This window comes from Erythrolamprus reginae, chromosome 12, assembly GCF_031021105.1.
Source record: "Erythrolamprus reginae isolate rEryReg1 chromosome 12, rEryReg1.hap1, whole genome shotgun sequence".
Taxonomy (NCBI): Eukaryota; Metazoa; Chordata; class Lepidosauria; order Squamata; family Dipsadidae; genus Erythrolamprus; species Erythrolamprus reginae.
The window spans coordinates 2,419,594-2,436,876 of record NC_091961.1 but is presented as its reverse complement, the minus strand read 5'-3'; the positions used below and the strand labels follow the sequence as shown (position 1 = coordinate 2,436,876).

General features: G+C 42.6%; 1 protein-coding gene across 1 annotated transcript in view; it reads right to left on the bottom strand.

Moving 5' to 3' along the window:
* Positions 1 to 17,283, bottom strand: part of FER1L5 (fer-1 like family member 5) — an 85,863-nt gene that overhangs the window by 27,536 nt on the left and 41,044 nt on the right. Inside the window, exons 25-34 of the mRNA XM_070765618.1 lie at positions 17,067 to 17,169; positions 15,773 to 15,936; positions 14,421 to 14,594; positions 12,523 to 12,664; positions 8,568 to 8,645; positions 6,695 to 6,876; positions 4,091 to 4,252; positions 2,831 to 2,953; positions 1,868 to 1,966; positions 434 to 595 (exon numbers count right to left, since the gene is read on the bottom strand). Of these exons, the coding sequence (XP_070621719.1) occupies positions 434 to 595; positions 1,868 to 1,966; positions 2,831 to 2,953; positions 4,091 to 4,252; positions 6,695 to 6,876; positions 8,568 to 8,645; positions 12,523 to 12,664; positions 14,421 to 14,594; positions 15,773 to 15,936; positions 17,067 to 17,169 (1,389 nt within the window). The remainder of the gene's footprint in view (positions 1 to 433; positions 596 to 1,867; positions 1,967 to 2,830; positions 2,954 to 4,090; positions 4,253 to 6,694; positions 6,877 to 8,567; positions 8,646 to 12,522; positions 12,665 to 14,420; positions 14,595 to 15,772; positions 15,937 to 17,066; positions 17,170 to 17,283) is intronic.

The following is a 17,283-nucleotide window of genomic DNA, read 5'->3' as shown; positions in this document are numbered from 1 at the left end:
CTCTGTGGGGCCTCTCTAAGAATCTCCTGGGAGGAAACAGGGCCTCCACCCTCCCTATGGTTTCCCCAATCGCACACATTATTTGCTTTTGCATTAATTCCTATGGGAAAAATGGCTTCTTCTTACAAACTTTTCTACTTAAGAACCTGGTCACGGAAGGAATTAAGTTCGTAAGTAGAGGGACCACTGTACTATGTGCTCTGAGTCCTCGGAGAGGGGCGGCATAGAAATCCAATTAATAAATACGATTGCTTTAAGAGCTAGTGCTATAGACTGCACCACCAGCACCCCCGAGGCTCAGACTGGTCATAAGTGCCACTCATTCAGTGCTGTCACAACTTCAAACAATCACAGAAGAAATGGCCATTACTCAAGGACTCCCTGTATTCAGTTCCTCCCTCAGTTTTACTTCAACTTTGCTCGTGCTACTCACCACTTTCATGAGATAGATGTTGATTGAAAAATTGGGGTATTCCTGCATGTTTCTGATGATTGTTGTCTGAATGGTCTCTCCTCCACACTCTATGATGAGGCTGGGATTGTTCACCGCCATCAGTTTGTAATGCTTCATGTCTCGAAGACCCCACGCAAGAATCTATGGGGAGATTTGGCAAAATAGTCAGGTGAATCTTCCATCGATTGGGTATCAATTCTCCCCTGTCTTTTTCAGTTGGCCTGGGCTCTTAATAACTTTACAAGTACGTGCCAAAAAGATTTCTGATGATGTCTGCTAGTGCAGTGTTTCCCAACCTTGGCAACTTAAAGATATTTGGACTTCAACTCCCAGAATTCCCCAGCCAGCAAATGATGGCTGGGGAATTCTGGGAGTTGAAGTCCAGATATCTTCAAGTTGCCAAGGTTGGGAAACATTGCACTAGAGATTCCAGAAACACATATTTTTTATTTTGTTGATTTGTTGTATGACTGAATCTTCACTGTCTTGTTAAATACTGTACATCTACGGTAGCTTTCATTGTTTCCCCACTTTCCATTCTGATTTATTATACATATTTCTTGATTCCTTGAGGCTTTAATTGGGTTCAATGGCTAAATGTCACCATGTTTTTACCAATATTACTTTGACACAGAGAGAGAGAGAGAGAGAGAGAGAGAGAGAGAGAGAGAGAGAGACATAGCAATAGCACTGGCACTTAGACTTATATACCTATTCCACAGTGCTTTACAGCTGTCTCTAAGTGGTTTACAGAGTTGACATGTTGCCCCCAACAACCAGGGTCCACATTTTACTGACCTCGGAAGGATGGAAGGCTGAGTCAACCTTGAGCCGGTCAGGATCAAAACTCCAGGCAGTGGGCAGAGTTAGCCTTCAATGCTGCCTTCTAACCACTGGGAGGGAGGGAAGGAAGGAGGGAGCGAGGGAGGGAGGAAAAGGAAGGAAGGAAAGAAAGAAAGAAGATAAGAAAGAAAGAAGGAAGGAAGGAGTGAAGGAAGGAAGGAAGGAAGACAGCAATAGCAAACTTATAGATCACAGTGCTTTCCAGCCCTCTCTAAGTGGTTTACAGAATAAGACTCTTGCCCCCAACAATCTGGGTCTTCATTTTACCCACCCCAAAAGGATGGAAGGCTGAGTCAACCTTGAGCCGCTGAGACTCGAACTGCCAAGTTGCAGGCAGCCGGCAGTCAGCAGAAATAGCCTGCAGTGCTGCACTCTAACCACTGCGCCACTGTGGCTCATATATTCAGAAAGCTACCAATTAATTGTCATAAGGTAGGGCCGACGGGATGAAGGCTCTCCTATCACTGGATTGCTGGGCCTGTCCCCATTCCTCCATTCCCAAGGCATTTGTGGATACGTTTCTTGCCAACCAACATGTCTGGAGCCACCTGGACAGTTTCACAAGCTGACCTCCACAGCCATCAGCTGCAAAATGGGCCGGATTCCTTTGGGGATGATATAAACACCGTCTTTCCAAGCAGGAGGTGGAAGTTTCCCCATGGGTCCGTCCTGGAAGAAGAAAAGGGGAAACATTGTTTTATGTTGGGCAGCATGGCTTTCAGACACACGAACCGTCCATGCCATGCACCTCAGGGGTGAAGAATCAGGATGACTCATAATTGGCGGGGCCCAGGGGAAAAGCCTTCTCTGTGGCGGCCCCGACCCTCTGGAATCAACTCCCCCCAGAGATTAGAATTGCCTCCACCTTCCTTGCCTTTCGTAAGCTCCTTAAAACCCACCTCTGTCGTCAGGCATGGGGGAATTCTTTCCCCCTAAGCCTTTATAATTTATGCATGGTATGTTTGTTTGTATGGATGTTTAGTTTTATAATAAGGGTATTTTAGTTGTTTTTAGTATTGGATTTACATGATGTTTTTTATTACTGTTGTTAGCTGCCCCGAGTCTGCGGAGAGGGGCGGCATACAAATCCAATAAATAATAATAATAATAATAATAATAATAATAATAATAATAATAATAATACATACATACATACATACATACATACAAACATAAGAATCTAGTCATCTAGCAGTTGGCACTAAATTGGCACTGGAGAAGAGTTATCCAGCGACAGTTTGCTTCTGCGCATGCACAGGGGACAAAAATTGTAAGGGGGTGCGCGTGACATTCCGGTGATATTTTTTGCTTCTGCGCATGTGCAGAAGCAAAAAAATTCACCAAAATCTCACACACGTCCATGTCCCTTTGCGAGATTTGCATGCAAAATCTCGCTGGAACATGCGTGCGCCTACGCCAGAGACCCAGAGCTGCACACTCAGTGCATGGGTAGCAGTGGTAGTGCCAACCACCAACTGCCCTACACCATTTCTGGAAGGGACCCTGGAGGTCATCTACTCTAACACTCTTTGCCCAAGCAGGAGATTCTACACCACTGATGGTGAACCTATTTTGCTCGGCTGCCAAAAGGGTGCTCCAGAGGGCCCACTGGGTCTGTTTTTCACCATCCACAGGCTCCAGAGGGTTTCCTGCAGCCTAAGGAGGGCAAAAAACAGCCTCCTTAGCCTTCCAGAAGGCTGAAAATCAGCTGGCCAGCACACTGGAGCTGACATAGGATAGTACCTCATGTGCCCTTAGATATGGCTCTACGTGCCACCTATGTGCCATAGGTTTGCCATCCCAGACCTATACCATTTCTGACAGGTGGCAGTCATAAGAACTTAAGAAGGGCCCTGCTGAATCAGGCCAAAGCCCATTGAGTCCAGCATTCTGTGTCCCACAGTGGCCCACCAATTGTCATTGGGGATCGTGAGCAGAAAGAGAAGGCAAGACCCTCCCTTTCCCTGGACCCCCAACAAATGGGACCCAAGGGAATCCTGCCTGCCTCAACCAACATAGAGGTGGCACATGGACATCCGTCCAGTCCAGTCTCTTCTCGAAAGCTTCCATTGATGAAGTTCCCACAACTTCCACTCCATGGGTTGATTGTTCTCACAGTGAGAAAATGTCTCCTTATTTCCAGGTTATATCTCTCCTTGTTCAGTTTCCATCCATTGTTCCTTGTCTGGCCTTCGGGTGCTTTGGAAAACAGCTTGACCCCCTCCTCCACTCTGGGGCAGCCCCTCCAATATTGGAAGGCTACTATCCTGTCTCCCCTGGTCCTTCTCTTCACCAGACTAGCCATGCCCAGTTCGTGCCACCATTCACCATAGCACTTGTGGCAGTTCCTCCAGAGTCCTCAAAAACATGTACAGTGTTCCCTCGATTTTCGCGGGTTTGAACTTCGCGAAATGTCTATACCACTGTTTTTCAAAAATATTAATTTAAAAAATACTTTGCGGGTTTTTTCCCTGTACCGTGGTTTTTCCTGTCCGATGATGTCATATGTCATTGCCAAACTTTTATCTGCCTTTAATCAATATTTTTTTAAATAAACTTTAATAAATAAACATAGTGAGTAATAATCTAAATGGTTGCTAAGGGAATGGAAAATTGCAATTTAGGGGTTTAAAGTGTTAAGGGAAGGCTTGTGATACTGTCCATAGCAAAAAATAGTGTATTTACTTCCGCATCTCTACTTCGCGGAAATTCGACTTTCACGGGTGGTCTCGGAACGCATCCCCCGCGAAAAACGAGGGAACACTGTAATGTGATTTTGTTTGTTTGTTTTACCTTCCTGTCCCAGAGGAGCTCAAAAGCAGCCATCAGATAACCATTCTCCTCTTCGTTTTTGGTGATAGGATACTTCTGGAGACGGGGTATTTTCCGTAGCTTGAGATCCAGACACACAATTGGAATGCAGGTGCATCGACCCATAAAATCATTGGATCGGGCCTGTCAGAAGGACGTAACGCAAAGCAGGTAAGCGTGAGAACAACGTAGCCAAGAGCAAAGAAGACGCCTCTGGATATTGGGTAAGATTATTATTATTATTATTATTATTATTATTATTATTATTTTGATTATAATACAAACAAACAAGCAAACAGAACAAAACATATATACATACCTATATATATACAAATTAAATTAAATTTACTTCATGATTGATACTTTACAATTCTGTTTTTGTTAGTTCATTTCTTTCCCTTTAATATTAGTTCAATTTCTTATTTATTTTTCTATCCAATTATACAGTTTCCCCCACACTCTATAGTAGTCCTTATTTTGTTTATTCTGTAATGCATAAGTTAATTTACTTAATTTAGCCCAGTCTAACGTTTTCCTAATCACCATCTCTTCATTGGGTATCTTTTCCTGTTTCCAAGTTTGTGCGAACACCAATCTTGCTGATGTTAGTATGTGAGTTATTAAATAGTAATCTATGGATATTGGGTAAGATTAATACAGCAACCAGCCATATGCTGAAATGGGATGTTTTATAAAATAGTTTATTTACTAATAAAAAAAGGGGGAGGGGAAGTATAAACAGGAAGAGGAAAAAAGTAAGGGGAACGGATACAAAATCAAGGAGTTTGGGAAAGTGATAGTATCATACATAGTAATACATAAAATTCTTTGTATCAATAATATATTTCTCAAACTATGTAAATAAAAGATATCCTTATTGTTACCATTTATATCATATATTATATTTGTAATTCATACATTTATTTTCCAATTAAATTCCAATTTCTAATACGTATATTATATATATACTAGTTAGTAAAAGATAATTTATGAAAGAGGAAAGTGAGAACAGAATAGTTAAGAAGATTTGAAGTTTATTTAAGTAAACGATATAATTAAGGAAGTTTAGAGTTTGGAAAATATTGAGGGGGTGGATCTGCGTATGGCGCAGACGTTTTTAGGTGATACGACATTATGTAAAAGAATAATAAGTGGTGTGTATGTATAATATAGTAAATCTATTCTTGTGTATAAAAAGAAAGGAAGTGAGAATTGATATAAAAATTAGTAAGTATTTGTATTGATATGTTATATGGTGTATAATCTATTGATTTAAAGACGAATTAAGAAAGATATGATATAGAATCTTTTTCGAATTGAATTTCAATTTAGTTGGTTTTGGAATTGTTTTATAGATTAGTTTTGTTTCAATTTTGAACGTTCAAAGATGAGATAGGCTTATTACTTTCATGATATAAAAGTCTGATATTTTTTTGCTGAAACCCATTTGTACCAATTATCCCATATTTTATAGTATTCTGAGTCTTTTTTATTTTGGATCTCTATTGCTATTTTGGACATCTCCGCGCACTCCATAATTTTAGTAATGACTACCAGTACTGATGGTTTTTTTTTCTTGTTTCCAGAAGGGGGCAAATGAAATTCTTGCTGCAGTCAAAATTTGTAAGATACGATATTTTTGTGTTTGCGTAAGGTTTTGCCTGAATATACCGAGAAGATATATTTCAGGTTTAAGTAGTAAATTGATTGACATGACTTGGTCTATTAAGTTTTTAATGCTTGTCCAATATTTTTTCGAAATGGGATGTTCCTATGTAGGGTTAGATATTCTATGTGAGTTAGAGTTCTCTGCATTATCTATGACAGTGGTCTCAATTGAGGACCTATATACTGCACGAGTCAAAAAGAGGGCAGGGATAATATTTACTGACCCCTTGCATCCTGGACACAAACTGTTTCAACTCCTACCCTTAAAACGTCGCTACAGAGCACCGCACACCAAGACAACTAGGCACAAGAACAGTTTTTTTCCCGAACGCCATCACTCTACTAAACAAATAATTCCCTCAACACTGTCAAACTATTTACTAAATCTGCACTTCTATTCTACTAGTTTTTCTCATCATCCCTATCATCCTTTTCCTCCCACTTAGGACTGTAGGACTGTAACTTGTTGCTTGTATCCTAAGATTTTTATTAATATTGATTGTTTCTTCGTTGCTTATTTGACCCCTATGACAATCATTAAGCGTTGTAGCTCATGATTCTTGACTAATGTATATTTTCTTTTATGTACACTGAGAGCATCTGCACCAAGACAAATTCCTTGTGTGTCCAGTCACACTTGGCCTATAAAATTCTATTCTATTCTATCCCATTCCATTCCATTCTATTCCATTCTATTCTATTCTATTCAATGTTGGCAACTTTAAGATTTGTGGACTTCAACTCCCAGAATACTGGAGAAATAAGCAGACACAACCTTTGAATTTCCTGGAAATTACTGTAAACCAAAATAACGAAATGCCAAAATGACAAAGACTGAATCTCGGCCCGTGTCAAGAAACTGACTTATCCTGATGTTCACTGTTCTCGTGGACCACTGAAAAGTCCTCCAATACGTACGCTTGAATCATAGTCAAAGATCTCCACGGCCACAATGGGGGGGTCCTGTGAGGTCCCATGAGGGTCTCCATAAATCAAGATGTCTTCAAAGAGAAGGGTCTCGTCCCAGCAGGGGTGCAGGGTGCCGCTGATCATGTGGGTGCAGTAGCTCATATGAAGGCAAGAGACATGAGCCACGGGATCTGTCAGAGATAACAAAACCTCACTTCACTTTGCTTATTTATTTCATTTGTATCCTGCCTCTACTAATTTTTTTTTTTTGCAAATACAGTGGTACCTCATGATACGAACTTAATTGGTTCCAGGAGGAGGTTCGTAAGGTGAAAAGTTCATAAGATGAAACAATTGTTTCCCATAGGAATCAATGTAAAAGCGAATAATGCGTGCAAATCCTTCAGGAAAATCCCAAGCTTTAGAAGGGAGGCGAACAGAGGGCAGGGAGGAGCAGCGAAAGGGGGCGGGTGGTAGAAGCAAGGCTAGGCTAAAGGGTGAGTGGGAAGGAAGAAAGGCAAAGGGTGCACCCCTCCCTTTTCTTTCTTCAAAAGACACCCTTTCAGTGCTTTTGCAAGCATGCAAAATCTTTACTCCTCCAATCCGCCCCTCCCTTTTCTTTCTTCAAAAAAGGGGGAAAAAAGAAACCCCTTCATCCTAGCAGCAGCTGCTTGGGTTCGTAAGGTGAAAATAGTTCGGAAGAAGAGGCAAAAAAATCTTAAACACCAGGTTCGTATCTTGAAAAGTTCGTTAGAAGAGGCGTTCGTAAGATGAGGTACCACTGTACAGTGGTACCTCTACTTAAGAACACCTCTACTTAAGAACTTTTCTAGATAAGAAGATTTTTTTGCCTCTACTTAAGAACCATTTTCTATTCAAGAACCCGAGGCCGGAAAAAATTCCCAGGAAATTTGAGAGCAACATGGAGGACTGGACAGTCTCCTGCCTTTCCCCCTTTAATCCCGGCCATCTCGGGCTTTTCTGGGCTGCCAGAGGAGCCTTTCGGTGGCACTTAAGGAGGCTTTGGCAGCCCAGAGCGAACGGAGTGTTTTCCTTTCTCTGGGCGCTTTGAGAGGGAATAAGCCACTTTGCTGTGGTGACTCCCTCGCGCTGCCTCCCATACACCTGGCGTGAGGTTGCCTCCCAAAGCACCTGGGCGCGGAAAGGCAAAAGGGAGCGCTCACCTCACCTTCTTCCTTCGGCAGCAACTGTCCTCTTCCTCTTCTTCCTCCTCCTCCTCCCACCCAAATTCCGAGCTTTCGTTTCTTTCCTAATGGGTTTGCACGCATGATCTGCTTTTACATTGATTCCTATGGGAAAAATTGCTTCTACTTAAGAACGTTTCTACTTAAGAACCTGGTCACAGAATGAATTAAGTTCTTTAGAGGTACCACTGTAAGTCAATGTAGCAAACATATCCAACGCACGTTCCTATTTTCTCTACCACACTTGTGAAGTGAATTGGGCTGAAAGAGAGGGCCTGTGCTATTGGTGCGCCCTCTGAGGCCGTCGTGGGCATATGCGCGTTTGGCATGCACATGGGCATGCCTGTTGGTGTGAGATTCGACTTCTGCGCATGCACAGCAAGTGAAATCTTGTGTGAGGGCATGTGCACGGGTAACATTTTGGCAATTTTCACGGATATTTTTGCTTTCGCGCATGCGCAGAAAATTAGCAAAATCGCACTTGTGCAAGCGACCTCACATTTTTCCAACTGAAGCTGCCCACTCGTCCGCATAACCAACAGCCCATTACTGACTTGTGCCTTTTTACGCATCTGAATAAATGAATTGGATGTTCACAATAGTCAGATATGAGAGCAAGGGCGAACTAATTTTATCTTGGTTTGGTTTGTAGGAAGCATCTTTTCCGAACTGCTCACCTGCGGTCCCTTTCACAAGGCTTCTCAGGAGGTCCATGGCTTGGTACATGTAGCAGCGCAACTGGAAATACACTGGACCTAAAATGAGGAAGAGCTCAATTTTTCTTCTGGCTCCTTTTCCAAAAGGATCCTCTCTATCAGTTCTTAGAAGGCCCTTTGGGAATCTTAGGATTTGAATGCTTGGCAAATGATTCATATCGATGTGATCACAGCAAAAGCCGACGAGAAAGACATATTTACCTAGCAACCATGTTACTTATTTAACAGCTACCTGCAATGCTTAGTTTAACAGACGTGGCAAGAAAAAATCATAAAATACGGTGAAACTCAACCAATTTCTCACCTGGCAACATAAATTCTGGACTAGCTGTAGTTGAGCTCAAGTAAGGCATTTGACAAAGTAGAGTTTTACAGTCTACTTCTTGGTAAGTTAGAAAAATGTGGCATGCACAGCATCACCGACAGATGCAGGGGTGGGTTCTTTTAGCAAACCAATGGTGATGTGTTCTGTCGGACTCTCTGGTAGAATCCTCCCAAAAATTCACAGGTACAAATTGCAGACACACACACGTTTGAAAATTCAAAACAATGTTCTTTATAATGAAAAGTCACTTAAACCAAGCCCTCTTTTGGGATAGCAAAGAGCACTGGTCTCCAAACAAACTGGTAATTGGTACAAATCCCTTATCAGTTCTGTGATACTTAGCTTGCAGCTGTGAGGCAATTCACAGTCCTTCTTCTTTCACAAAGTGAAACACACTTTGCTCTGCTTTAGTTTCAAAGCGGGGAAAAATCAGCACACAAAAGGTCAAAGTCAGTAAAGCAGTCACGAAACACAACGATCAGATAATCCTCCACAATGGCCAAACCCACAGGCTGCTCTTTATAGCAGCCTCACTAATGACCACAGCCCCACCCAACCACAGGTGGCCTCATTTTCTTTGATAATAATCTCTCAGTTGTTGCTGCCTATGCATCGCTCTCCGCATGCGTGGCTGTATCATTAACTCTTGTTCTGAATCCAAGGAGGAGCTAGAGAATTGATCTCCTTCTGAGCTGTCTGCCCCACTCTCCTCCTCCCTGTCACTCATGTCTTCTTGGTCAGAGGAGCCTTCATCAGCAGATTCCACCGGGGGCAAAACAGGCCTGCAGCATGTGGATGTCTCCCCCACATCCACAGTCCTTGGGGCAGGAGCTGGGCCAGAGCTAACCACAACAGTGATGTAATTTTGGCATCACAGATCCTGTTCTGTTTGTGCCGGTCTGTGCTCGCTGCCGTCTTTTTTTCTGAATTTTTGGCCGATTTTACTGTGTTTGGATGGTTTCTCCACATTTTGAGGTTTGAAAAAAGCCCTCCCGCCTGCCCCCGGGTTAATACTGACCTTTATTTCTTCACCCTCGGCTGTGTTTCGGGCGGAGTCCACTTCTTGAGCATGTGCGGAAGTGAAATTGCACAAGGGGGCACATTCATGAGCAGACCGGGCATGCCGCGTGCAAAACATCACAATGCGAACTACAGTGGAACCCCGACATAAGAGCTGCTCTACTTAAGAGCAACTCAAGATAAGAGCTGGGAGGGGAGAGATATTTTTGTTCTACTTACAAGCCCAAATTCGAGATACAAGCGCCAAGGAGCTGTCTCCTGAAGCCAAACGCTAACTTATGCGTTCGGCTTCAGGAGACAGCTGCGAAGCGGCGCGCGTGTTTTAAAAGGTTGCAGCCGGCCTGGGGGGCTCGGGGGGGTGCTTGCAGCTTTCTTTCTTGCTCTTTTTCTTTCTCTCTTTTACCTTCCCTTCCTCTATTTCTTCTTTTCTTTCTCCTTCCCACCTTCTTCCCTCCCTCCCTCCCTCCCTTCACTCATTCCTCTCTTACTCTCCCCTTTCATAAGTTTCCTTGCTTCCTTCCTCTGTTCCTGTCCCTTCCCCCTTTCTTTCTTTCTTTCTTTCTTTCTTGCTCTTTTTCTTTCTCTCTTTTACCTTCCCTTCCTCTATTTCTTCTTTTCTTTCTCCTTCCCACCTTCTTCCCTCCCTCCCTTCACTCATTCCTCTCTTACTCTCCCCTTTCATAAGTTTCCTTGCTTCCTTCCTCTGTTCCTGTCCCTTCCCTCTTTCCTTCCTTCCTTCCCACCCTCCATCCATTCATTCACCCATTCCTCTCTTGATCGCTTAAAGCCGGTCCCTGGTGCAAAAAGGGTTGGGGACCTCTGTCCTACAGGATTGGGTGGCAGAGAAGTTGAACATATGTAAATTTAAAAGTTTAAGAAAGTTTACAAGTTAAGTGAAAGAAACTTCATTATTCATTTATATGTACATGTACATTTCTTCATTAAAAACATGTCTTTCTGCATAATTTAGACTAACTTTGTGAGTTTTTTGAGGGCTGGAACCAATTAAAATTATTTACATTAATTCCTATGGGGAAAAGTCGTTCGAGATAAGAGCTGCTCGACTTAAGAGCCCAGGTCCGGAACGAATTAAACTCGTATCTCGAGGTACCACTGTAGTGGCGAAAGTAAGTGGAACCCACCCCTGGCCAGAGGGATTCATAAATGCCTGGCTGAGTGTATACAACATGTAGTTGTTAATGGAACTACATCCCCATGGGGGTGAGTAAGCAACGGGGTACCCCAAAGCTTCTGTTGTATTCTTTGATACCTTCATAAACGATTTGGGCGAAGGAACAGAAGAGGAACTCAACCAGTTTGCTGATGACACTAAGTTGGTTGGTTTTCCAAAGCAAGGGTCTCCAACCACGGTATACTAATAACAAAAGTTTCAAGTGCCAAAGCCCACTGCAACAACATAGCCAAGAAGGCTTCAAGAGTTGTAAACCTAACCCTACATAGCTTCTGCTCTGGAAATCTCACGCTACTTACCAGAGCTTACAAAACCTTTGCCAGACCCATCCTCGAATACAGCTCATCCGTTTGGAACCCGTATCGCATCTCAGACATTAACACTCTTGAAAATGTCCAAAGATACTTCACCAGAAGAGCCCTTTACTCCTCCACTCGAAACAGAATCCCCTACGAGACTAGACTTTCAATCCTGGGCCTAGAAAGCCTTGAACTAAGACGCCTTAAAGAAGATCATATGCTGCAACGTCCTGCCTGTCAAAGACTACTTCAGCTTCAACCACAACAACACAAGAGCACACAACAGATTTAAACTTAATATTAACCGCTCCAAACTTGACTGTAAAAAATATGACTTCAGTAACAGAGTTGTCGAAGCGTGGAACTCATTACCGGACTCCATAGTGTCATCCCCAAACCCCCAACACTTTACCCTTAGATTATCTACGGTTGACCTATCCAGATTCCTAAGAGGTCATTAAGGGGCGAGTACAAGTGCACTAGAGTGCCTTCCATCCCCTGTCCTATTACTCTCCTATATATCCTATATCTCTTCTTCTATTCTTTCATGATATACTCTATTCCTATATATATATATATGTATGTATGTATGTATGTATGTATGTATGTATGTATGTATGTATGTGTATGTGTATATATGTGTATGTATATATATATTCTGTTACTATATTCTATATATTCTATATATTCTATTCCTATATATTCTATTCCTATATCTTCTTTTCTATTCTTTCTTAGATATATTTTACTATGAGTATCTCCTCTATAACCTTCATCATGTATTTTACTATGTGTATATTGATATATACCCACTAAAACCCTCATTGTGTATTGGACAAAATAAATAAATAAATAAAATAAAATAAACCTTGGCAACTTTAAGACTTGTGGACTTCAACTCCCAGAATTCTCAGCCAGCTTTGCTTTTTTTTTTTTGGAGACCCCTGTCCCAAAGAAATCAATTGGACACCTTTCATCACTGTCCTTGCAGAAACCAATGTTCCTTTAACACTACTGGTTGGGTTTTTTAATGTGTGAAGGCCAACCCCATCTGAAACACCCCATCTGAACGGAACTCACTCTTGAAGACGCAGTAGAGAAGGGGAGTGTTCATCTTCAAGAGGCCTTGGGAGGCAGGCGGTCCTAGTGGAATCTCCTCTTTTTCATCTTTCCTTCCTGCAACCGTTTTTTTCTTTTCCGACGGGCCACCAACCTCCACGCCCTAAAATCAAGGAGACATTCTTAATGCAACTTTGAGAGAAAGCAAAAGGTTGACTTTGGCTTCTCCTTTTGGCAGGGATATCCCCAGGGTGTGAAGATGGAGGTTGCAACCATGTAATTGAAGTCTGGAGGTGGTATGCTGCCAGTTTGAACCAGTTCGGGTGAACTGGTAGTGCCGATTGAGGGTTGGCTCACCCACCCGCCTGTGTTAAGGAGTGTGCGGAGTAATCTCTTAGTAGTCAAAGATACACACCCACGGAGGAAAACGTGGAGACTTTGCAGATATCCATCTGACAGCCCAGAGATACTAGTAATAATTTAATAATACAATCCAGATATACAGGATCGAAACATTTAAATATGTTAAAGGGTTAAATAAGGTTCAGGAGGGAAGTGTTTTTAATAGGAAAGTGAACACAAGAACAAGGGGACACAATCTGAAGTTAGTTGGGGAAAAGATCAAAAGCAACATGAGAAAATATTATTTCACTGAAAGGGTAGTAGATCCTTGGAACAAACTTCCAGCAGACGTGGTTGGTAAATCCACAGTCACTGAATTTAAACATGCCTGGGATAAACATAGATCCATCCTAAGATAAAATACAGGAAATAGTATAAGGGCAGACTAGATGGACCAGGAGGTCTTTTTCTGCCGTCAGTCTTCTATGTTTCTATGTTTCTATACTAAGTATACAAAATATTATTTACTTTAGCAAATACCTTAGTTAAGAACAATCCTACACAATTACATCAGTCAATAACTCTCTATACATATACAATACTAAGATTGATTGATTGATTGATTGGGTCCTCATTTTACCCACCTCGGAAGGATGGATGGCTGAGTCAACCTTGAGCCAGTGAAGAGATTTGAACCGCTGACCTACAGATCTACGGTCAGCTTCAGTGGCCTGCAGTACAGCACTCTACCTGCTGTGCCACCCCGGCTCTTACTTGGTCAGCTTACAAATACATTAAACCAGCATTTGAACACACAGTTGTACAGCATAGTCACAAAGACAAACCAGCAGAGAATAGCCGAGAGAGAGAGAATCACAATTCTGGCTCCCTCTTGTGGCAATCCTTAACACTAGCTCTTAAAGCAATAGTGTTCTATTGCATGTAAGCATACATTGTTGCTTTGTGTTATATAAGTGCCAAACCCAACTAGTTATGTACATAGTACTAACAGCCTGGATGTAATGCCATCCTATTTAGCCACGTTTTCATGACTGAGCGCATGCGCCAAAAGTGCATGTGTGAATAAAGAGCATGCATGGGAGACTGTGCGCAAGGGCAGAGGTGGGCATGCATACGCTCACATTTGCTAACACCCCCCCTGTTGGAGTCCATCCCCTTTTAATCACTGCCCTCTTTTTTGACCAACCCTCTAGAGCCGTGATGGTGAAACAATGGCACGCATGGCCACTGGTAGCCCACAGAGCCCTCTCTGTGGGCGCATGAGCCGTCACCCAGCGCATGCTGGCCAGCTGCTTTTCAGGACTCTGCTCCACAGAGGGCAGGGTGCATGTAGCTCATGCACAGGGATTGTGCGTGCATGCACAGGGGATGGGGCACATGCAGGGAGTCCTGTACATATGCAGAGGGGGAGCACAGGGGTCATGCAAGCCGGGGTGGGAGAGTGCAGAGGTAGCGTGCGCAGGGGTCCCACATGCATGTATTATGGGGTTTGACACGCGGCGACAAGACGTTTAGCCCTCACTGCTCTAGAAAACACTGGTTACACCTTCTCTTACCAAGGAGCCTTCCAAGTAGAAAATGGGCGCCACCAGGCTGGGTGCCACCGGAGCAAGCTTCCTGCGCCAACACCGTCGCCGAAAAACGTCGTCTGGCTGCCTCTGGAGGTGGAACCGCCAGCCGTAGAGAGGGGCGTATTCCCAGACTTCCTCTTTCGGTTTAATGTCTGCATGCTACAGGAAACACAGGGAGAAAGTTTTTTTATTATTATTATTATTATTATTATTATTATTATTATTATTATTATTATTATTATTTATTTGTTTTGTCCAATACACAATAATACACAATGAGGGTTATAGAGGATATAATCAGGTAGAATGTATTAAAGGGGGAATAGAGGAGAAAATAAAGGAGTGAATGAGAGAATAGCAGAAAACGATATAGGGATACAAGAGAAGATATAGGAGATATAGGAGAGACAATAGGACAGGGGATGGTTGGTGCACTTATGCATGCCCCTTAATGACCTCTTAAGAACTTGGTGAGGTCAACCGTGGACAGTCTAAGGGTAAAGTGTTGGGGGTTAGGGGATGATACTACAGAGTCCGGTAGTGAGTTCCACGCTTCGACAATTCGATTACTAAAGTCGTATTTTTTACAGTCAAGTTTGGAGCGGTTAATATTAAGCTTGTATCTGTTGTGGGCTCTTGTGTTGTTGTGGTTGAAGCTGAAGTAGTCTTTGACAGGCAGGACGTTGCAGCATATGATCTTGTGTGAGGCATCTTAGTTCTAAGCTTTCTAGATCCAAGTCTAGTTTCGTAGGGTGTTCTGTTATGGGTAGAGGATTCTATTACGGGTAGAGTTATTGATTATGAAGTCCTGTTTGGGTCAGAATTTTGCCTTTCTCAAAAGGGTAACCCAAACTTTGGTCCAATCACCAGGAGACTCTGAGTTCTAGGTCCTGCCTTAGTGTTGAAGGCCAGCTGGGTGACTCTGGTCTCATCAACAGCAGACTCTCAGTTCTTGTCCCACTTTAGCCTTGAAAACCAGTTGGGCAACTTCGGACTAATTCCCTCTCTCTCAGTCCAACCTACCACCCCGGTTGTTGGTGAGAAAGGAGAAGAAGATTTATTGGATATGGTTCTCTGCCTCGAGATTTGTAAATGTAATAAAGGTGGGATATAAATAAAATAAAATGTAATAAATCATGATGGTAGCGTAATGGAGCATCTCCTTGGTAGATGAGCTTCATGCTAAGATGACTGCCTTCAAGCCTAGCCTCCATGGTTGCCTCCTGGGTCAGCTTGCTCTCAAAACTATAACCCCCCTCCACAGTAAAATGCCCTCCCTTCCAAAGTTCCCCCTTCATGCGTCGCTGACCCCAAACTCCCCGAGGGAGATTCAATACCAGCTGGAGAAAAGCCACCATCTGATTTTGCCGGGTCTCCGTGCCGAGGTTCCGGAAACGCTTCCTGAGCCAGCGTCGCCGGCGGTGCGTGTGGTAGGTCTTCTCTGCGGCGTTCCAGAAGTGAGGAAACTCCGCAGGTGGGATGGCGATGCCGTACTCCCACCCTAAGGAGGAAAGAAGTGCCGTGAGGAAGCCCAATGCTGCAGTGCTCCCCTTCAAACTCTGCCCCTGATCGACCCACTTAATGACTGTCAATGACCATTCCGTCATTGGTAACTATGAGACGATATTCATGCATTGAGTAAGGTTTCTGTATTATCTATCTATCTATCTATCTATCTATCTATCTATCTATCTATCTATCTATCTATCTATCTATCTATCTATCTATCTAATCTATCTATCATCTCTCTCTCTCTCTCTCTCTCTCTCTATCTATCTATCATCTCTCTCTATATATATATATATATATATATCTATCTATCATCTCTCTCTATATCTATCTACCTATCTATCATCTCTCTCTATATCTCTCTATCTATCTATCTATCTATCTATCTATCTATCTATCTATCATCTCTCTATCTATCTATCTATTTTCTCTATATCTATCTATCTATCTATCTATCTATCTATCTATCATCTCTCTCTATATCTATCTATCTATCTATCTATCTATCTATCTATCTATCTATCTATCTATCTATCTATCATCTCTCTCTCTCTCTCTCTCTCTATCTATCTATCATCTCTATATCTGTCTATCTCTATCTATCTATCTCTATCTATCTATCTCTATCTATCCATCCATCCATCCATCCATCTATCTGATTTATCCGACCCAAAACAATCATTCAATATTCAATATATTTGACACAGAACAAACATATGGCTCTTCCCTGGTACAAGCTGATTTGGAGACGAGTCTGTGGCGTAGAGGTTAAAATCCTGCCTTGCAGGCAGAAGTTCACAGGTTCAAATCCCAGGAAGGTTATGGCTACCTGACGAGAGCATAATAAGCTCAGAATAGGTCTATACTAGTCTCCCTTCCTTTTTGCTTATCAGAAAAAATATGTCTCTCTCTCTCACACACATACACACACCCTGCTTATTCTCCATCCAAAATTTCGATGGACGATCCCCAGTCATTTATTTGCCCTTCCCTCAGTACTTTTCTTTCCGCTTAAAATTGCTATACCTGTTCTTTTCTACATGTTAGACAAAAATAAATATAATAACAGAACAGAAACAGCAGCAGCAACAACTACAACAATAATTGCAGCCGAACACTTACCGGCATCATCTACCGCCCGGTTCAACTCCACTTTCCATTCTTCTACAAAGATCCATCCAGGAGGACACAAGATGTCTTCTTTCGGGGGAGCAGGAGTACCACTCTAAGAAGGGCAAGGCACAACACGGAGTGAAAAATGGGAGGAGAGATCTAAAGAGATATTTGAAATGCAACTTTCCAGAAGTTTATAAAACCAGACCAAGGCAGGCAAGCAGGC